This window comes from Nanorana parkeri, unplaced genomic scaffold, assembly GCF_000935625.1.
Source record: "Nanorana parkeri isolate BGI_ZX_2015 unplaced genomic scaffold, ASM93562v1 scaffold144, whole genome shotgun sequence".
Classification (NCBI taxonomy): domain Eukaryota; kingdom Metazoa; phylum Chordata; class Amphibia; order Anura; family Dicroglossidae; genus Nanorana; species Nanorana parkeri.
The window spans coordinates 613,228-636,345 of NW_017306412.1; the positions used below are offsets into that span (position 1 = coordinate 613,228).

At 39.5% G+C, this 23,118-nt stretch overlaps 1 protein-coding gene across 1 annotated transcript in view; it reads right to left on the reverse strand.

Moving 5' to 3' along the window:
• The window catches only part of SCFD1 (sec1 family domain containing 1), a 107,591-nt gene that overhangs the window by 32,821 nt on the left and 51,652 nt on the right, over positions 1–23,118 (reverse strand). The window contains exon 15 of the mRNA XM_018554151.1: positions 8,594–8,690. Coding sequence (XP_018409653.1) covers positions 8,594–8,690 — 97 coding nt within the window. The remainder of the gene's footprint in view (positions 1–8,593; positions 8,691–23,118) is intronic.

A 23,118-nucleotide genomic window follows, 5' to 3' on the forward strand; every position in this document is an offset into this window, starting at 1 on the left:
AAAAAAAAAAAAAAAAAAAAAAGCTGGCTATACACCATATGAATTTCAGCCATTTCCTGATGAACCGACAGAAATTCGTATATTGGGCGCCACTGTCAGCAGAGTTTCGGCCGGCATCACTCGATCAGCGGATCAAAAGAGTCGGTCAGAAAATCTTTGAACACACAAAGATGGCAGCCAATGAGCTGCCGGCTCTGTTCAGGTATTATGACAGTGGCCGGCGTCAGAATACCATGCAAACAGCATGAGATTCTCCGATCAACACTCGTAAGCATTTATGGAGAAATCTGTAATATTTTCTTTGTTCAGCCCGCGGATTTAAGGAAGAAAGTATTACAGTGTATGGCCAACTTAAGTCTACAGCAAAGGACTGCAGAAATCAAACTTGCAAATGTGTCTTTTATAATGTGCCCACAATAAGAAAACACTAAATCTTCATCCCAACTGTGAAACATAAAGGAGAAACATGGAGGAAGCATTATGGTGTGGCTCACCTTTGCCACCTGAGTACCTGGACAACAACTTGCTATAATAGAGGAAACAATGTATTCATAATTAAATTGATAAGTTTGTTGTACTTATTATGCATTCAGGCTAAATCTACCATTTTTTTTTTTTTTTTAATTAAACATGTGTACTTACAATTATAAAAGCTGTCCTGTGTTGACAGCACACAGGAGAGTCAGACTGCTCTCACACACAGCACATTGGCTCAATCAACCTGCTCATTCAGTAAGTGTCATGTCAGTGTTTGGGTAATCTGGCTAGTTTTAAATTAGGGAAATAATACCATGAAGGGGATGTTCATTGAAAATAGATTGACTGCAATTCCAAACACCAAGACTGCTGAAGTAAGTAGCAGCCTTTTTCTGCACGTGCAAAATAGATCTAGATACACCAGAGAAGTGATAATGCAGCCATCTTCTGACTAGGTTTACTACTGTATCCAATAGAGTATTGTAAATAATATAAGACTGTCTAAATGTTACATATATATAACCCACGTTTAGACAAATGTCAGCACCCACATGGCCAACATGCCTGAAAAATCAAAGCTGGCACATTTTAGAAAATTCTTATATGTCCAGTGCCTTGCGAAAGTATTCACCCCCTTGGTGTTTTTCCTGTTTTACTGTATTACAATCCGGAATTAAAGTAAATGTTTTAGGGAGTTTGTACCATGTGATGTACACAAATGCCTGCCACGTAGGCACAAAATAATTTTTATTGTGACAAAAAAATAAGACAGAAAAAATAAAAATCTTGAGTGCGCATAAGTATTTACCCTCTAAAAGCCAATACCTTGTAGAGCTACCATTGGAGAATGTTTCTAACAGTTTTGCCCATCTACCTACTGGTAGAGCAGCTCGAGCATATTCAAATATCAAGGACCAAATCAACATGTCTCAGCACCACATTACTGGGGAATTACATAGAAAACGGTCCATCAAATGTTTAAATTATGGGACTTTTCATGTTTTACAATGACATTAGTTAAACAGGATGCTTATTTAGAAAACTATACATTTTCTTACAACAGAGAAAAAAAGTCACATACATAGAGCATTCTAGTAGTAAAACACATATGTTCATATAATTATAACATTATAATATAAGTTACTCATCTGAGGAGGCAACCAAAAATGTGACTGTATGGTATGTAACAACCCATGAAAACATACCGTCAAGGGTACCCTACAAACTATTTTCCAATATGATACTGTGAATCTCCATACGTATGTGTACATTGCATACAGTCATAATATTGATTTAAAGAAATGGATCACCCTCAATAAAGTTCAACGTTTTTAACCGTCCTTAATGACTGCTTCTTCAGGAAAAAAAGGTGGTCATTTTATATCAACAATGACCAGAAAAAACAGCCATAATTCAGGGGATAGTGTTCTAGCTCCACTCTTCCCAAATGAAAACCTTACTGGGAGCAACTGGGGACCACATATAAAAAGGAAGGAGGGGGGGGGACCCCCATCCAAGCCGCATGCTTTGAAACACAGTCTTTTTCAACTTGCTACAATCCAGACCAAAAGATAATTCACATCTTGGACAGATGCCAAAATCAAATGATCTATGTCTCACAGTAAACTGTGGTGACAATACATTTTACTGCCCAAACTTCAATGGAGGAAGGATAATCTCTTCAATGATGCAGATAGGAAAAAGAAAGGGGAGACCCCACTCTTGAGAGCCACGTCTCTCAGCACATACAACAGGACTCCAGCACCTTCAAATTAGATGGGCTGCGTTGGTGTACAGCAATCTTCAAGTCATGCCACAAATTCCTAATTGGATTAATGTCTGGGTTTTGGCTAGGTCATTCCAAAACATTTAAAGGTTTCCCTTTCAACCACTTAAGCATAGCTTGAGCAGTATGTTTAGGACCACTGTCTTTCCAGAAGGTGAACCTTCATACCTGATCTATGATTATTCACAGCTTTGTCTCTGGCGTGTTTGGAGAGCTCTTTGGTCATCATATTGCTTGCTTATTGGTGTTGCAGACTCATGGACCTCTCAGATGAAATGTATTTATACTGACATCATGTTACACTGGGATTGCACACAGGTGGAACTTTTGAAGCAGAACTATGGGATGAGGGAAATACACTCATCTCAATAGTTAGCGATAACGTGTGACACTGCAGCTGAACACGGCTCTGCGCTTACAGCATATAGCGGGCAATAGCCCTCTATATGCTGAGTTTCAGGTGATAGTAATACATTAGTAGTAAATGTGTAAAAAATATGGCTTTAGTTCTCTGAAGTCAATTGGTTGGCCCACATCTTATTTAGGGGTTTCATAGCAAAAGGGGTGAATACTTATGCATACTCAAGATTTCTTTTTTTCTTCTTATTTATTGTTTGTGTCACAATACAAAATTATTTTGCACCTACAAAATGGGAGGCATGTTGTGTACATCACATGGAACAACCCCCAAAAAATCAATTTTAATTCCAGGTTGTAATGCAATAAAACGGGAAAACCACTAAGGGTATGAAAACATTCTCAAGGCACTAAACTTAGGTATGCCTGCTTGTCTGGCTCCTGAATTTTAAGTCAATTTTTTCCATATTTCTTCGTATTTAGCTCAGCACTATGATATTAGATAATGGGAAACAGTATGCGATAAATGGGTAGTGCCAATCCAGAGCTTTTTTTCAACATACTTACTGGTACAACAAAGCACTAACAATTACCTAAACAGATACACATGCCTAATAAACGTTATACAACATATTAAGACAGCTTCCTGTCCTTGTGTCTATTCCTTGGGGAAAAAAAAAACAGATTAACTCTCCTTTCATGTTTTACAAAAACTCAGCCTCTAGACAGATTTAAAATTGTCAGGCAAATGGCTCTAATTAGAGATAAGCTTCCTAACCCCTCGGTGATGTGGAGCCCATGTCCTCAAAATGGCATGCTTGTTGTAGGTTGTTTTTTTATAGTAAAAAGGTATTCAGGGCTCACAAGACATTTGGTAACAAACTTGGGTAATGAACAGAATTACAATTAGTCATGTCTAGTCTATACACCCGGGGAAAATGTCAACACATATGCTAATAATCAAGACTTACTAAAAACAATATAGGCTTATCTTAACTATATAAGCTATTTTAAATAACACGCTGGCAATTATACCCTGAATAATACATGAATGTTTCTTTTACCTATAGCCAGATTAGTTTTGTTTTGGTGACAATGGTAACATAAAACACTTTTCACAGTACAGGTATTTAGCCTTCATGTGGAAATCACAAGGAAAGTCCTTCTAGAAGTGGGAATGTATATTGCTTTTGCTCGACGAGACATTACGACAATATAAAAAAAAAGGTATTTTTGAAAGTTTTCATATGGTGAAAAGAAACTTCAACAGAGGATATGAGCACAGACAACCAATCTTAAGATGATGGGTTTCAAGGTGTTGATTTCTGCAGAAATGTATTTGGGTTTTGGGAAGCGCTGACATATGTGAGAGATGTGCCAGTGACTTACTGGAATCAGGAGAATACGTTTATACAGAAAAGCAGGACGCGGTCTAATTAAAAGGTGCTAAGGAATATGAAGATTTATTTTTTATGTTAAGCATATCAACAGTTACCATGTTCAGAAGATTTCTGGACTATACATTTGTATTGCGTATGTGTGTGTGTGTATACACACACGCTGTTTTTTCCCATATAAAATATGTCTAAATAGAATTTTGTGATTTACAGACACACACACAAATCTCAGGTAGACAAATTGCATTTAAATTTACAAACATCAGGTTGCTAGAGGGGTTGGTCTTGTTCAAACAAATACCATTGTTAAAGTGGCACTAAACTCAGGAGTTAAATATAAAAAATGCATTCAAATACCTTAACTTTATCTTAACCTTTGTGTATCACTCAGAGGTAGATCCTCAAATCATCTCTGAATTGGTGCTGACACCGTCCTTCCTTCTGGAAGGTGGCTCATTTTGTTTCCCATGGTCCCTGTGTGTTGCAAAGTAGCCACTTATCTAAGCTTGCTCCTGTGATGGACTACAATCTCAATACAATTTAGTAAACTAAACGTGACATTATAGACCATCACAGGGGTGAGATAGAGCAGTGGCTACTTTACAACAAACACACAGGGACCATGAAGAACAAAAGTAATCACCCTCCAAAAGGAAAGACAGTGTCAGCCTGAATTCAGAGATGATTTGAGGATCTTCAGCTGAGTGATGCACAAAAAGGTAAATTTTGTTAATAGTTAAGGTACTTGTGTGCATTTTTAAGATTTAGTGTCACTTTAAAGGTAAACAGTATGATCTTGACTAGCTTTCTGACCATGGGACAGTATCTTCTATTGTGAGAAGCTGAACCGGGTCTCTGAGGCAGAAGTGCTGAAGCATTATCTTTCAGGCACTGGGAGGACTCAACTTTTCACTGCAGGTTATACTACTCAGCAGCTTTTCTTCTGGACTCTCTAGCTCCACCTTCCTTACCAGCTGCATTAATCTGCAATCAACCCAGCCTTTAATGCTGAGCACTTCCTGTGCTCTAAACCTGTTTATTTTAGGCTAGTTTCCCAAGTATGCTGCCTCTGAATTGAACGCTGGATATTCATCGGGACGTTAGCCTGTTTTCCCAACTACCCTGGCATTATCAGGTGGTAAAGAAAGATCTTTCGTTCAGAAATCTACTAATGTGTGGCCAGCTTAACTGACTGTAGATTGCATTTGCAGCGCTTTGCTACCATCTAGAGAAATCTGATGGAATAGATTAAAGGAGAACTATGAGGTGAGTGATTTTCACTCATCCTCATAGTTCTAGCCGACCTGTGATAATGAAACTGTCACAGGTCGGCTCAGTAGATCGGGAAGTGAGCGAACACATACTGGCGTTCTCTCACTTCTCGATCTTGTCACTGCAGAGAGCCGTGATAGGGGAGTGACTGGATTCCCCCCCTCCCCTGTCAGATCGTCCAGCGCTGACTGGCGGAACGGACAGGGGAGGGGGCGGGTACAGCTGGCTCTGCCTCTGCATAGGCAGAGCCAGCTGTCACTCACGCAGCTGGGTGGATCCAGACAGAATTGTCGGGATCCGTTTCAGCTGCGGCGTCTCAGTACTGAGCTTTGGGTGACGGGAGGACGCTAGTTTGTGTCCTCCCGTTAACCTTAGGAGAACTATGGGGACAAGCCCCTAACCCCATAGTTCTCCTTTAAGGGTGACGCCCTCAGGTGGGCTACCAACATTTCCAAATAAAAGCCAGCAGCCCATGTGAAACAATAGGACTTCACCGAGATCAGAAAAGGACACTAAGCCACACTTCGAGAGAGACTGCAGCCAGAAGCCTTTTTCCTGAGAACTCTTGATAGCCACAAAGTCCTGTTCAATACGGAAACTTATAACTTAATCCAGCAACTCTCAGCTCAGTAACTTTAGTGTATCGTATTGCATAAACCATTGCACGTACTAGAAATGATGGATTCATGGGTGCATGCGTATGTCAATGTAATTGCCTGTTTTGTATTATTTTACCTGTAACAAAGTAGTTTGTGCATTTAGCATTTTTGTATAGTAAAAGTATGTTAAATACTACTTGTGGGTCAGTTTCCTTGGTTTTTCTACAAGAATCAGACAAATAGCTGTAAAAGTTTGACTAGCAAAACAGTTTGGGGCTCGTGGCCGGGATTTGTAGTAAACTCATTTGAAACAGACCTGTTTCCGAGTTTTGTACTAAATCCAACCAAAACAATATTCTTTTCAAAATGTTCAAAAACAGTTCAGATTTTTATAATTTCTCGATTTTAAATTGTTTCTAAGGTTCATTGGTTAGAAATTGTCCTTACAGATTCTACATACATCAACTACATAAGATGCATTTACATAAACCCACAGAAATGGCTGTTTTCATACCCACAGTAGTCTACATACATGCAATGAGCTCTATATAGGAAATTCTGGCCTGGTGGGGAAGAGCCTGCCAAGACAGCCTTGTTTAAAAAAAGTAACTAGACCTGAACTCTTTAAAGAAAGCAGGCAGTGCAAATGATCTACAGCTGAGTGATACACAAATAAGATATATTTTTGTTAATAGTTAAAGGTACTTGAATTCATTTTTAAGATTGAACTCCTGAGTTTAGTGTCACTTTAACTAGGCATATAAGCTAAAACAAAAAGTTTAACCTGACACTAAAAACTCATTAGGGAACAACAGAAAGGGCCCTTTTAATAACTAAAATAAAAAGAATGCCAACTGCAGTTCCAGTATTATTAGTAATATAAAATGTAAATCTGTGGTACAGCGCTAAAAGATCCAAGTGTAAAAAACATGTGCTGCTAAACGTGTTTAAAACAAGAAAAATCATAAAGTAATGAATATATCAGACTTTGGTATAGAAGTGTTAGTGTAACAATAAATGTTGTAATAAAAAATGCTGGCGGATCCGCAGTATTCAATACAATTTGTCAATGAAAGCGTTGGGGGTGTGCGACTTGGTGTGAGAAGACGTGACGTAATTAGATGATCTATAGGAGATAATTAAATTTGAACATGTGTAGATATTGAGACTGCTGTCATCAGAAGAAATGAGATGGAACAATAAGGAGAATACAACATTGGCTGCAGAGAATCAGGCTTTCACCTGACCCATGAAAACACGATTTGGCTATCTACGCGGACACTGGTTCTGGTGAGGGCTTTTCTTTGGGGGATCCATTGGAGCACAAAGGAAGAGATTACCATTATTCACTGCACGGGAGTGCTTGTTTTGAACACATCCTTTTAGAGCTGCAACAATTATTAGATTAAGTCGATTAAAATCGAAGCTTTTTTTTTCCAAATGATCTCATTGCTGTGGCCGCACTTCCTCTCATCGTGCACAGCTGTGTTTTGTCAGCTCGTGCACGCAGAAGCTCTCAAGAATCACTGTCAGTCATAAGTGGGGAGGATCCCGTCAGATACGTCGGGATGTCTTCTCATTGCGGCACTTAGCCCCGCCCACCACCTTAAATATGAAAATAATCGTTAGCTGCAGCCCTACATCCTTTCAACCACACTGGACATTCTTTTTACACTGTGATATTTGTAACATGGAAACATTTTTATCACAACATTTATTGTAACACTAACACTTCTACACCAAGGTTTAATGTATTCATTACTAAATTGATGCACTATATATATACACACAAGCAAAATTAGATTATTGCATTTGATTCATTTACATTGTTTTTTTCTTGTTTAAACCCGTTTAGTGACACAGTTTTTTCACTTGGATCTTTTTAGCGCCAGCTTTTTTTATTACAACATTTATTGTTACACTAACACTTCTACACCAAAGGCTGATATATTCATTACTTTATTGAGGCACTATATATACACTGGCATAATTAGATTATTGGATTTGATGCATTTATAATTATTTTTCTTGTTTAAACACGTTTAGCAGCACATCGTTTTCTCACTTGGATCTTTCAGCGCTGTAGCATTGATTGTAAAAGTCTTAGAGCTCTTTAGCTTTTAGCACAGCGGCTTTAGACAGAAAAAACTTTATCCTGATCCTGAGCGCAGAAGAGTGAACTTTTTAGATAAAATGTAAATTTGGTTATTCGTTTATACATATATAAAACAATTGTTGAGTGGATAGCAAGCAACAGAACAACATTCCATTCTGTTCCCTAAGATTTGTAAGGCCATGCTAGTATATTTTATTAGTAATAGTATAAAAAAAAAATAGAAATCGTAAATGCAGAGATAAACATATGTGTATAAAATAGCATCTCACAAAGGTCTTACTCGGAAAAGCACACTGAATAAGCAATAAAGTCTTGGCCTGAAATCACATATATGTGCAGTCAGATTTGTGGGACTGTGCCATGTACAGAGATGTGTGGTACGTTCCTTGCCAGCAGCTTCCTTGAGACCTGCTGTGAGGCCGGAGACATTTGAAATCAATGAGGTGTCGAGTGTGCTGGCTTCAGAGCGAAGACCTAAAGGGCAGCCTCAGTAGCAATAACAAAACAAACAACCTATAACACCTACTGGCTTTCCCCAGCAAATTAACCCTTTCCTGGCCCAGCAAGAATATAAGAAAGCCAAGCTCACCATCTGGGTCAGAGATTATGTCCAGGAGGGATTTGTCCAAAGACGACTTGCTCATCAACTTCTCTTCATATTCAAAATATATATCCAACTTCCGAGCCTACAGAAAAGAGAAGGATAAAAGTGCTTCATCAATTAATCAAATTACATGTATTCAATAAAAAAAAGGATATTGTAAAAAAACTGGTAACATATTTTACTACATGGTTCTTCGTATAAAATAATTTGTATCCAAATGTCAGTTTTTACAGTATTTGAAGATTAAATCCCTTATAATTGTCTTTGGTTTTGCATAAAAACCTGGAAAACAAGGAAATACCTAGAATGTAATGGCTAGGTAGTTAAAATTGAGTTTCTGTTCACACTCAGTTATTTAGCACAAGCAATTACTTTAATCATCTACAATAAAGCCCGATTTATCTTTTCAGTTAGGTCACTAGTTTCCAACTTGGACCAGAATAATGCCTGCTTTCCAGACTTCAGAGTAGGCCTAAAGATTATTTAAAACCCCAAAATTATATATTTTCTGAAACCTGTAGAATAAAATGGTGGCAGTGGCAATCTTTTTTGCCACATATTAGCAGAACTGTTTACCAAATTCAAGTTTTAAAGATGAATTCAAATAATTGTAGTGCATACAAACACATTATAATACACATATTTTTTGCAAAGTCCAATACTTTTTTCCCCCTGTTGGAGCAAATTGAGCCATGCTTTATAGGGATTTTTTGCCTTCCTCTGGATCAACAGTGGGTAATTGTGGGCGTAGCATTCTGGTTAGGCTTTTCTTTTTTTCATATCTCTGTAGGTTGAACTCGATGGACATGTGTCTTTTTTCAACCTGACTAACTATGCACCTATTTTCTATTTTACAATTTTGGTGAACCCTTCCAAACTGTAGCTTCAGTTTCCTGTTCTTAGCTGCTAGAAGAGGCACCCGGTGTGGTCTTCTGCTGCTGTAGCCCATCTGCTTCAAGGTTCAATGTGTTGTGTGTTCAGAGATGCTTTTCTGCATACCTTGGTTATTTGAGTTATTGTTGCCTTTCTATCAGCTTTAACCAGTCGGGCCATTCTCCTCTGACCTCTGGCATCAACAAGGTATTCTTACCTAGACAGCTGCCGCTCACTGGATATTTTCTCTTTTTCAGACCATTCTCTATAAATCCAAGAGATGGTTGTGTATTAAAATCCCAGTAGATCAGCAGTTGCTGAAATACTCAAACCAGCCCCTATGCCACCAACAACCATGCCATGTTCAAAGTCACTTAAATCACCTTTCTTCCCCATTCTGATGCTCGGTTTGAACTTCAGCAGACCATCTTGACCAAGTCTACATGGCTAAATGTATTGAGTTACTGCCATGTGATTGGTTGATTAGATATTTGTGTTAATGAGCAGTTGAAGAGGTTTACCTAATAAAGCGGCCAGTGAGTGTTGATGGCTCAACTATTAATATAGTGATGAGATTCCAAACCCTTTCCAATTAGAGAAATTGAACAAGTAGCGATGAATAACACAACGTATGAAAAACAATGATTATCAACTTTGTTAATAACAGCTTGAATTTAAATATTAAAAAGGTATGACATCTATTCAACAGTCTCAGTTAATCTTCATACCTATGAAAAATATTTAACCACTTGCCGTCCGCCCGTTGTAAAAAAACGGACGGACGGCACTGCAGCATTGGCGGGTTGCCGTCTCCAGACGGCATTTTTTTTCTGCTCGCGGGCGCGCACGGGCAGAAAAGACCCGACCAATGCTGTGAATGCAGAAGTGATGCGTGTTACATCACTTCCGCATTCACCTGTCAGTCATCTGGCTGCTATAGCCAGAGAAAAGAAGCTGATGAAGCAGATCTCTGCTTCATCAGCTTCTTTTGGGGTCCACAGGTGAAATTAGGGGTCCTAGGGACCCCTAATTTCGTTACATATTGCTGCGAACGTCGCAATGAGAGCAATCATTTTAGGGCCATCAATCACTGATAACACTAAACTGATGAGCGGTAAAAGCTTTTAAAGTGTCGCCTATGGCCAATTTGGGGTATTATCGTTTTTTGAGGTTTCGCGCGCGCACGCAATTTTAAGGCTTGACATGTTTGGTGTCTTTTTACCCGACGTGACCCCGTCTTTTATATTTTACCAAAAAATTGGGTAATAATAAATGTTTTATCATTTAATATAGGGGAAACAGTTTTTTTTTTTAAATTTCGGTAATTTTTCCTTAATATAGTAAAAAATAAAAACCCCAGTGGTTATTAAATACCACCAAAAGAAAGCTCTATCTGTCCCTAAAAAATGGTAAAAAATTAATTTCAGTACAGCGTTGCATGACGGAATAAATGTCAAAGTACCGCAGCGCTGAATACTGAAAAATGGCCTGGATGGGAAGGGGGTTTAACACCGTGGATGTCAACTGGTTAAAAAGGTATGACATCTATTCAACAGTCTCAGTTAATCTTCATACCTATGAAAAATATAGAATGCTGGCACAGTGAATGTAAACAAAGGTGACTGCTTCAATCAACATCAAACCAAGACACTGGTTGTGGACCACTAATACAGTATAATGGAAGAAGCATGGGTTTACACTAAGAAAATTGATTGTTATAGTGAAATTACAGGTCTTGGGAACAACTGAATTATAATGAAAATACTGGGCTGCACAATTTCAGTGTCTGCAAAGTGGGCTGCAAGTCTTGGTGGCCACTCATACAATGGTTGCATATAACACCATGGAAGGGTCTGGACGCCCATTCATAAAAATTATTTTGGTGTGGTTGTAGTTTTTCAAAACAGACCTCCGTCTGTTACAAAACAGAATACTAAGAAATTATTAAAGTATACTTGTGTTTGTGATAACATCTAATGAAGAGCTGCATTCAGAATCCCAGCATTTTTTGCGTTAGCTTTAATGTATAGTCATTAATATGTTGCTTTCCGTACTTTGCATGCAGACACCAACTTGGCTGGGAACACTTAACAGAAATACAAATAATAAATCTTGGTAACAAATTAAAACAAAACAAAGATGTATTGAACACAGGAAAGCAGAAGGCTTAATAACTAACACATGACTTATGTTATTTTTAGATCCAATAAATACTTTTATTGCATGCATTGAAAAAAAAAAGACGTTTTGGAAAACAAACATACATGTGCTTGAAGTACAAATTTAAAAAAACTGAAAATATCAGACTTCATTCCATTTTTTCAGCCAGCAGACATCTAAAGACATTACAGTGCAGCTTGTGGTATTGTGTTTCAGCACACTTTTAGTCCAAGCGTCACAATCCAATACCAGTGCCACTAAACTGACGTCATGGTATTGAACATTTTTGCATGACATGCTTCTACCTTTTTAAAAATTATAGATGACTGAATGTCTACTACAGCCAGAGTAACATATATACCATACCTCCATATGGCTACCATAATAAAGAGAAAGATATTGGGTTATTCAACTGGCCCCACCCCATAATCTTCCCTATTGGTCAAAGAGGTGATCCAAGAAATTAAAAGAGCGAGGTGGCAATAGAGAATCAGCAGGGTCAACCTAAAATTGTATAGGAATGTCAAGATTTCTAAATAAAAATTGTGAAAAAACAGATTGCTTTGTTTTGGGTTACACCGATACCGGTTTTTCGGTATCGAGTACTGATAAATTTTTTCCGATATTCACCGATACCGAGTACCGATTCCGGTGCCTTGATTATCAGGAAGTTGGACAGCAGATCATGACCCGCCATCCGGCTTCCTGACTGGGAAGCCTGCGTTCTATCAAAATTATACCGGCTTCACTTGCCGAGGCTCCGTGACCAATCAGGAAGCAGGGCGGCAGGTCAAGAGGTGCCATCTGGCTTCCCGATTGGTCAGGAAGCCAGGCTGCATAGCAACAAGTGATGTCGGCTTCCTAGCCTTTTAGAAAGCCGGGTGGCACGCCATGAACCGCCTCCCTGCTTCCTGATTGGCTAGGAAGCTGGCTTCACTTGTTGCTAGGTAGCGTGGCTTCCTGACGAATCCGGGAGCTGGGAGGCGAGTCATGACTCGGCTTTCTGACTCGGCATTGCCGGTCAGAGGGAGATCTCCCTCTTACCGGAAGTTCTGGTATCGCAGGTAAGTTCCAGAGCATTTGGGCAAGTAAGAGTACTCGCCCAAATACTCGGTATTGGCACAGATACTTGTATCAATATATATCCCTTTTTTTCACTATAGATCATTTTTTGCTTATGCTTTTTTTAATTATTTACTTCGTTTCAACTGGCTGGGTTTGTTAAAAGTTAACATTAGAGGACAACTAAAAGGTTCCAATATAGCAGTGTAAATAAGTACCAAGTTCAGTTGTTATGTGATGCACAAGCCTCACTCTTCCCTGAGCAAGCCAAATCCCCCATTTGTCTCTCACACTCTCCCCCTTTCAGACACTGCAGCTCAAAGTGGGAAGGCTTTAGCAAAAAAGGCAGCTGTGCCAATCCAGAGAGCAGAGGGCAGGATTAGGTATGGCCAGGTGCTGACTGACAATCTACGGGCTTGTGAATCAGCAGCGATAATCCCGATACTTATGCCCTGCAACATCTTCTCATCACAAGTTGGCCACAAGTTTTCATTAACAGTCTTGTCTAGTCCCCTCAAACTCATTAAGCTTAAAGAATATCCAGGTGAGGGGATTCTATGAAGAATAACAAAAACGTTTTTATATTAAAGTAACTGTGACAGTCTATGAATGAACCCATCATTAACTATACATGCTGCTTAACGTGAATGTTAAAGAAAATGAGTGGTAAACAAATACAGCAGACACACACAAATACAGCTCCCTTCTGAAATGTAAATTATTTTAGGGAGAACACAAAAGGTAGAAGGGAAAACACACAAACCCCAAAAGGTGGGCAGGATAGAATACAGAACTATGGAGGAGAAATCTTGCCACAGGAATCCCAGTAGCAGTGGAGGGCAAGGTAGGATATATATGTCTATATATCTTTGTATCTAAACATATGTACATAAATATTCTAATTTTATATGAATGATAAAAGCAAAAGATATAAAATATCTGATGCACACTCCAAGCAAAGTAGCAAACTCTCAAGCTCCTGCCTCCACCAAAGCACAAGACTACTGTGTCTAATGCTAACCAGAGTTTCATGAGCAATAACCCATAGCAGAACATACATACAGGCAAGCATTATCGATTAAATGGAAAATTGTTACTAGGTCTGTTGTATAATCTGCAGACGGTTTACGTTCCACTGGAGTAGAAAAAAAAGACAGTCTGACAGCAAAATGCTAATACAAAAACCACAGATTTGCAAGTAATGCTCTGATAGCGATTAGCCTAAAAAACACATCTCTGGCAATCTCACATGAGATCTAACACCTGGCATACTGCACACAGGCCCTGCTTGTTCTTTTACCTCTGCTTTAAATGGAGGAATCTCTTTATGCGCCTGGGTAACACACACATAGAATAAAATGCTTTTATCTGCAGAAAGAAGATGGATTAGTTCTAGAGTCTGCTCTGGCACATAAATCTTCTCTTCATAAGAGTTGCCAGCTTATGCTACACCTAAAAAGCAAAATTTGTTGGGAAAAAAAGCTGGACATTCTGTTATTAATGGAGATGATTTGGGGGAATACGAAGTGCTCTAAGCGGAGGATTAAAGCAGGGGTTGTTTGTTAAAATCTTTCAACCTGTCAAGTTGTTAGGAGACGCACAGACACAAGCACTGACTTAATCTGCCCATGGGCCAGAGAGCTGCCAGGGCAGACCAGAAGAGCTGATTAATTGTCATTTTCCTTAAGGCGATGCTAAAAACTGATGGAACATGAGCAGCAGGGACAAATATCATGTATCACTGGCAGCTTATGAACAGTCCTCTGGCCAAAACACCAGCTACACATGCACTGCACTGTATGAATGTGTCTGCAGCTCTGACACTATGAGAAACAAACCGCAATCGTAATTCACACGAACACATTCATTTAAGCCTCCGATCAAACTCTTTGCTAATAAGAAAACAGCAAATCACCAACAGAAAGAGCATCCATCTCACAGCACTATCCACAGGGCTGGTATATATCACTGAGCTACAGCTCAAATATTTCCACTAGTGCTCCAATATCTAGAATATTCTGTTTTCTAACACCTACTCCATTTTCACAGATTCCGGACTCTACCGCCTTCTGCACTGCAGACTGCATATCAAAGCAACACTCAAAAAAAAGAATTACCTATATAAACAGACTACATTGTTCACATTCTTATTCTGTAACTTATTGTGTGTTTGACACAGTGAAAAGTAAATATAAATGACCATCTATTTGTACTATTTCAGCTGTCAAAGATTTAAACCTTAAAGTGACATTAAACCCTCAGATTTTTTAACATAAACCAATACTGTAATGTGTGCCTTACTGTAATCCATGGTTGTTTCCCTTCTCTTTGCTGCTCTTCCTTTTAAATCTGTATCTGTTCTCATGCTGGGCAGAACTTCTGTTTTGCAGCAGACTGCCTTGTCTCTGAAATGGATACATGGTGTCTGTGTGTAGGTTTGCAACCTGAGCCAGCACTACAGGAAGAGGCAACCAGCTGCAAAGGGAAGTTCTCCCCCAGAGAAGACATGAGGATTTAAAAGAAAAAGAGCAGCACAGAGAAGGGAAACTACCATGGACTACAGTAAGGCACACATTACAGTATTGGTTTATGTTAAAAAATCTGAGGGTTTAATGTCACTTTAAGTTTGAGTTAGATAACCATGCTAGACAACATAGCCAGGACCTGCCCACCCTGACCACTCTCTACAGACCACACTGCAGTGGACCAATACAGCCTGATCTTAGACCAACTCTATCATTCTGCTCCCTCATCCTCTAAGGAAGCTCAGATTTACAGCATTGTGCAATGGAGAAGAGCCTTAGCGGCTCAGAGCTTCCCCTCCTTCTCCCAGCCAGAGTGCTGCTCTACAGGGGAATACAAGAGGTAAAAATCAAGGGAAATTTGAGTATTTTTTCATACATAGTTACATAGTATTTGAGATTGAATACAGACATGAGTCCATCAAGTCCAACCTATTGCGTGTGTGCATTTATCCATCTGTAAAACTGGATTAAATGGTGGCATTTTATATTGGCCTGTACAGCTCTGAGAACTTTACACATTTGCTCACAAATCTCAGGGTTGCTGTAGGTCCAATATTTGACAAGCAGTAGGACAAAATTTAGGGATGGGTTTAGTGCAGCCAAAACATTATTAGTTTATAAAAAGAAGAGATTTCCAATTTCCCTTGCGTTTAAATGTACTTGCGTGTTTAGCTGCATAAAACCAGCTAAATGGTCCAGGGGTGCACATATTTCTTGTTTGTGGAAATACAACTAAACTGAATGCACCCAGATTGCTGCTAAATGTCTAATGTGCATTCAGCCATAGAAAAGCATTACATGCTTCTAAATACATTTAGAATTGAGCTCCAAAACGAATCTGAACACATGTATTATGACATCTATCTGCAAGAGGCTTTAAGGTTTACAGTGTGGAATATAATTATATGTGCAACACAATTTAAAAAAAATACAGTAACCCAGAACAAAGCATGACTATGCATTATAAATATGCAGATTATAATTAGCACCTAAAAACGTTACACAGATCTTGCAATACTTTTGATTTTACATGTTATTACTTCAATTTTGCATGCAAAACTTGCATAAAGCGCTACATCTTCGATCATAATTTGACAGTCAGGAAACTAGATCTTCATCAGGTCTAAGATAAAGACTCGGAAGATCTGGCAATTTGGTAACCAAGACAAACATGCAAACTGTGAGGTTGCCATATAAACGGAGATAAGACTGTATACAATGACAAATGTAACCACCACAAATATGCACCCTCTCACCAACTTATAGAGCTGCCTATAGACTAGAAAGGTTGGCAAAGATCTGGTCACCTTCAGTGCAAGCTCCCTGTAGAGTGCCAATTCAACTGGTAAGGCTGGCTCTGCTGGCATACCAAGCTTAGGTCATTAGAGAGCATAGGGGCAGGGAGTCAGGAGAATTAAGCTGATGTTCAACCGCCCAATGGCAGAGTTGGAGTCCTCCCATAGGTATAAGGTCAATAGCCAATCAGGCAGAAAAAGAGAAGGCAAGACAACTTCTACCTGGAAGGAAAAAATGCAGAACACTTTCCAATATAAAAAAAGCCTCTTTGAAAACATGCATAGTTTTAAAGCAGTGAATGTGACTTTCACCAAACATTCACTTGTGTGTGTTTTTAAATGACTGATTTATTCACAACTGGAAGATCCACCACCAGTGAATGCTAGATTCACTGCTTCATAAACACGCTCTATGATTTTAATTGTCATGTCCCATACCTAGCTCCATCAAATCCCCTACAGTTTACGCTAAATGGGGATCATAGCATATTGTAAGATATTGTTGTGAGGTTAAATTTTCTTACAAAACTGTATGGCCCTGTATGAATGAAGCCTGCAAATAGTGTTTGCCAAAGGTTTGCCCTTGGATCAGCACACAGTCAGTCCTAGCAAACCTGTAAGTGTAAGATTTGATGTAACTGCTTATTACTTCTTAGTTACCCTGATTACCTAATTTCCACTGAGCTTTTATTGGCAGGTTTTTTATCTTGTTTTACCCTTCACACTTGAACTTTTCCCCCCATTTTTGTAGCATCACATTTAAAACTTACACAGAAATAAAAACAGGCTTATATTTAATTTGTTAACATCACCATGTTTGGTAACAAAAACAGTTTGTGTTATAAGAAATGGGACAAATCACATCATAAATTTTGAACTTGTTATTTGTAGTTACAACAACTTAAAAACTACCACTGGCCAAATGAGGGGAAAAAAATGTGTATTATTATTATTATTATTATTTTTTTTTACACTTATTTTTGTCTTTAGAATACATAGAAAATGAAACAGATTTTGAAGACAAAGCAAGCCTTGTCGGTCCCTCCAAAAATGATATATGTAATACTTACAGTGTCATAAGCAATGACAAATCTGTTACTGAATCAATATGCTCATTGCTAAAAATAGCTCTGGTCTATAAGAGGTATACAGGTGCAGGAATTGAACTGGTTAAAACAATAACACTCATTGCTGAGGCCATTTAAATTAATCAGCGTGAGCCTATTAGTGGTACCAGGTACTAATTAAATATAAGGTCGTTGACTAAAAACCTAATCACCCCAATGGAACAGTAATATCAAACTGTACAAGCTAACAATCTGAGCTCTGGAAGGCAGGATATTCTAAATGAAAAAATATATCTTTAATGACGGAAAACTCTGGATCCATTTTTATGCTGTCCTTCCCCGGTTACTCGAGGTTGTCCTTGGCGTCACCTTCTGGGAGGATTATTACTGGTTTCTTATATAATCATCTTCAGTTTCTATCATATATTTAAGATCGGCTCCGACTGCCGTTATTTTCTATTTCAGCTATGTTTATTGTTAACTATTTGGACATGCAAAGTCAATTGTTGTGTATTCTACATCTCTCTTGCTGTTTTCTCTGCCCTTGTTTGTTTTACTTTGTTTCTATTTAAATAAACAAACAAAAAAAAACCAAGAAAAACCTCTGGGCTAGCTCAGGTTACAAGGGCTGGGCCAGTTGGTGGTAGCAAGAGAATTTCAGGAGGTGAACAGGTCACTGTAGGCGGGCAGCAGAGATAAACCAAGGATAGATCCACATGTCACCTGCAGTCAAGAGCAGCAGCGGGATAGTGCTTCATCAGAAGAAAGCTCCGCCTCAGCATTAACAGCTTCCACTGTAAACTTCCAGAAAGTGGGGATTTCAATGGCTCCCAATAGTCCTAATGAGTTAGCATCCAGTGATCGGTCCATATGATCTACTAAAGAAGTGAGTCTTCAGAGCACAGGGTCACACCTGAGGCAGTGCCACGACTCTGGACCAGTAAAGCGATCCTCGGCTAACTAACAATGTAAACTCAAGTCGCACAGAGCAGAGCCTAGTTCCTGAAGGTGACATTCCAGGCTAGCCCAGAAACTGTCCAGTCCAATGGGGTACGTGAATTATCTACAAAGCTATTTCTGAGGAAACACCAATCCGGACAGCTATGTATACAGACCTGCTCAAGCAGCTTATGAATTAATCTTGACTAAAGAAAAATAGTAAATTTTTTTACTGACAAAATGGCTAGCAAAAAATGACAGACATTTCTCAGCAGAGCACAGAAAAGACGTCCATCCGCCTGGACACTAGCAAAAAACTAAGGCATGCTAGGAGTAGGAAAAGGTTATACCAGGCTGGCCACAATTTTTATGCTTGCCAGATTCCAAGTCCTACTGTGGGCGGCAGTATAACCCAACAGTCTCTGAATTGAGTCCCTGAGGATCAGGAAGGAATTTTTTTTCCCCTGTTGGAGCAAATTGAACCATGCTTTATAGGGTTTTTTTTGCCTTCCTCTGGATCAACAGGGGGTAATTGTGGGCACAGTGTTCTGTTTAGGCTTTTCTTTTTTTTTCTCTCTATATCTCTATAGGTTGAACTCGATGGACTTGTGTCTTTTTTCAACCTGACTATGTAACTATGTAACTATGAGTCCTTCAATAAACGGTAAAGAAAGTACATTACTCATGGACCAGTCAATGAGAGACTCCTATGCACAAGGACCTTTAAAAAAAATTATCAAGAATCTATTCAAAGTGAGCCAGACTAAAGTTTTATACTCCAGATTATAGAAATATAATCCCACAGCAACCAACACAGTAAATACATATGTGAATAAACTAAAACTGTGAATCTGAGTCAAAAAGAGTGAAAATCCTTGCAAGTAATCTCTTTTCCAAACTTTGGGAACAATGATAATTTATAGGCCGCACTGGGGGTGTAAATTATCAATTACACGCTACATGTTATATGTACCTTGAAGCATGCCATCTTCTACACATAAAGCCAGGCTTCCTGTCATTGTGGGGGGTGAGGGATGCAACTCCAGCAGTAAAGTGCTCTGGTTGCATCACCCTCCCCTCCTCACTAATTGCCTATTGAGAAAATGCCTTGTACTTTTTCAAAGAATACAAGGCATTCTATGATTGGAGGAGAGGAGGGGTGGGGATGTTACATCATCTCTCCTACTGAAGTTTGGCAGTAACTTACACACTTGTATGTGTTTCTTGCAATAAGATGATTGTAATAATCACTCATTGCACAGAACTGTGGGAGATGATCCAATTGATGGAGGTGCCATCCGCACACCTTTCAGCAGTCCCGGCCAACAATCAAATAAATGGTGCTCGAAGTAACTTCACGGATGGCACCAAAATCATAAAAATAATCCAAAAGACTCAGAGCAATACACATTTCAACTGCCTAAAATAAACATACAAATGGGAGAACACAAAAAAAACCCCATGCATATGTGTATTACATGTACACCATAAACGTGGTTGGTTAAAACACTAATGCAGTTAGTTAATGCAACAGTAAAAAGACTCATGCTTTATAGGACAAAATTCATAAGGTGGCAAGAACATCAAGTTTCTTCCAGCAACAGCATTCCTAAGTGCAACACATTTTTCATAAAAGCATTTTGATCAAGTTGCATTATGGCTCAGACATGGTGACCTTTGCCTGTAACTCTGAAGGTTACTGTAAAAGAGGAAATCTGTAACTTGGAAAGAAATTTGGCTACAAGATAAATTATCATAGAGAGATGAGTTGCGATGGAAAACACTCCATGCCGCCTAACTTTGTCAGCAGACTATGGCAATCTTCTGTCCTTGGCCTCGATGTTTAGTTAATTTTTGATTTAGTAGGGGAATTAAGAAGTGGTATTTCAGAATTTGCCGTGATGTACATGACGTCTAGACTTAAAGTGACATTAAAGGCAACTTTTCCCCTCACCCTAACATTAATTAAAGCACTTACCTTAAATGATGTCGCTTAATCCGATCTTCTTCTTCTTTCCTGATGTTTTCAGCCTTCTCTCCAGCGCTTACTCCTCTGGGCTTGCTGGCACTTCCTGTCCCACGGTGTCTGCATGCGGGTGCACGCGTCCATTGACTTACCTTGCGTCCCTCCTCGCGTTCCGGCCAAAAATGTGAAATGCGCGTGACCCAAGATCCTTTGCGGCCGCCCGAGAATTTTCACATTTTCAGATGGGAGTGCGCGGGGAAGACACAGGTAAGTTTAAATCACTGTTAAAGCGGGCTTTTTTTTTTTTTTTTTTAACTTTTTGCATATATCTACTGCTTGCTAGCAGTAGATATATGCAAAAAAAGCTGAGGGTTTAGAAACCCTTTAATTAATTTTTTTTTTCCAGCTCTGTAACAGATAATACTGGAAACAGGTAGTATTACTTCTAATATTCTAATCCAGTGGTGTCCAACTTAAAAAGGCCCAAGGGCCGCATTTATATTCACAAGTCTAGTAGAGGGCTATATTTATATAAACCATTTTTTAATACAATTTAAAAATATCAGATGATGGTCATGCATATAACACCAGAAAAAGGCACACATATTAGAGGGATAACCCCCTTCCAGGACGTTCTATACTTAGGGGCTTCTCTGTTCACTTGTGTACTATTGCTATATCCCACTCTCACACCGGTCTGTTAGGAAGCATGCACTGCCACAGACATAGCCACACAAGGGTTTCTGGGAAGTAGCATCCAGCTCAGAGCAGAGGCATTTTAATGGTGTCAGGGTCAGCAATAATAAAGCCTGCTTCATTGGGGTCAGTGACAGTGGCAGTAATAACACCCCACCATTAGTGTTCAGTGTAAGTGACCGCAATAACCAGATTTTTTTCTAACCTATAAAATTTGTTTCATGGAGTTCAGGTGGCGGCCTGGTTCAGGTGGGAAACCAAAGCCTAATACTGAAATGCCCGAGAAGCAGTAACACTTCCAGTAGAGTGCGTGGTGAATGGAAATGAAGAAACTGATCTGATGAATCGCCTAGTAAGAGTGAGCAGGAGGCTGGTTGCTCCATACAGGGGCTCTCAGGGGTGACAAAAAGAGTCAGAATTGCGAAACAAGGCTGTTACAGAAAGGTAAGCTATAAATCACCCAAACCACATCAACAGTGGAGAGAAATTTCCTTAGGATGATCGAAGCAGGACAAGTCATGGTTAAGGTGGAAGGAAGAAAGGCAACCCTAGGCGTCAGCACAACCTTATCCTAATGGATGACTGGAAAAGGTGTCTTGCCAGTCAAAGCTGCTAATTCAGAAACACGTCTAACAAAGGTAATGGCAACAAGGAAGGCCACCTTAAAAGTGAGTAAGGGCAGGAATATCTCTGTCATTCCAGAGATCTGACAGAGAGTATCTGCCAGGCCATCCTCTACATGGACTATAAGGGTTTTGTTTGAACAAGAGAGGGCAGGGTCTATGACAGAGACTGGGCATTTTTTTAAGAAAGCCATCCTAAATGGGATAGTGCTGAGCAGGGGAATGAACAACTTCTCAGGGTGGTTCAATTCCCATTCACCATACAACACAGGGTGAAAAAACAAATGAACAGATATGGTTTTACACATTTAGGCATTTCAAAGACCAGTGACCTTTGGAAGGTGTGACAAAATAGCGGATACCCACCTAGGGGGGCTTCAGGGTCAGGGCTCAACTTAGATGGACCATGATCATGAACCTCTAGAGTACCCTATGGCTAACCACACATGCTGCACAAAGTGCCAAGGAGGGCGCCACACACAGGATCCAGTGACTGAGCACATTACAGGCCAGCCTTGCATCTTCCTTCCTGTGTATTGAAGCCACAATAGACCAAGGCTCTGCCGAAGAAAAAAACAATCTAGGTAGCTACTGAAGACACGGCAGTGGCCCAGAGAACCATGAGGGAAATATGTTGGAAGGGTCTTGCAGAAAAATATAGTGCAAAAAGGTGTACTTTTCTCAGAGCAGAGAGATGGCATCGATCCCCTAAGGACAATAGCAAAAGAAAAATGGAAGTGGGAGGGGTTGAGCAGGGCTGTCCTGCATCTTTGAATGATTTGCTAGTGTCCAATCACCGGAAGGTTGCTACATAACCCAGAAATTAACTCCCTGTGTCCTGCGATGTATGATCAAGAAAAAAACCTTCATTAGTGTTCGGTGTCAGTAATTAAAATTCCCTACCCCCTTCATTGGTGTTCAATGTCAGTAATGATAATCCTCCCTTTAAGATATATATGGGCATCTAAAAGAGCAACATCACCCCCGCGTTATTATTTTTCAATACCTTCCAACCTTGTTTGCTGGGTTATCCTCAACAAACAAAACCAATATGCCCAGCGAATGCAGCATTGTTCTGCTGTAATCCCTGCTGCACACTCAGACTTGTGCTGTCTTCTTCTCTTCTTATTTCATGGGGAACTGGCTGTCTCTTCCTGGTTCTTGCAGTTGGCCCCCTGATGACATGCCACTGTGCATGTGCTGTAGATTGCACGGAAGCCTCTTGTGATATGTGATGAGAGAAACCCTGGAGGCGGGGGGATGCATCATTCTCGCCTATGCGAGAAGTGCAGGGCTGATTACAC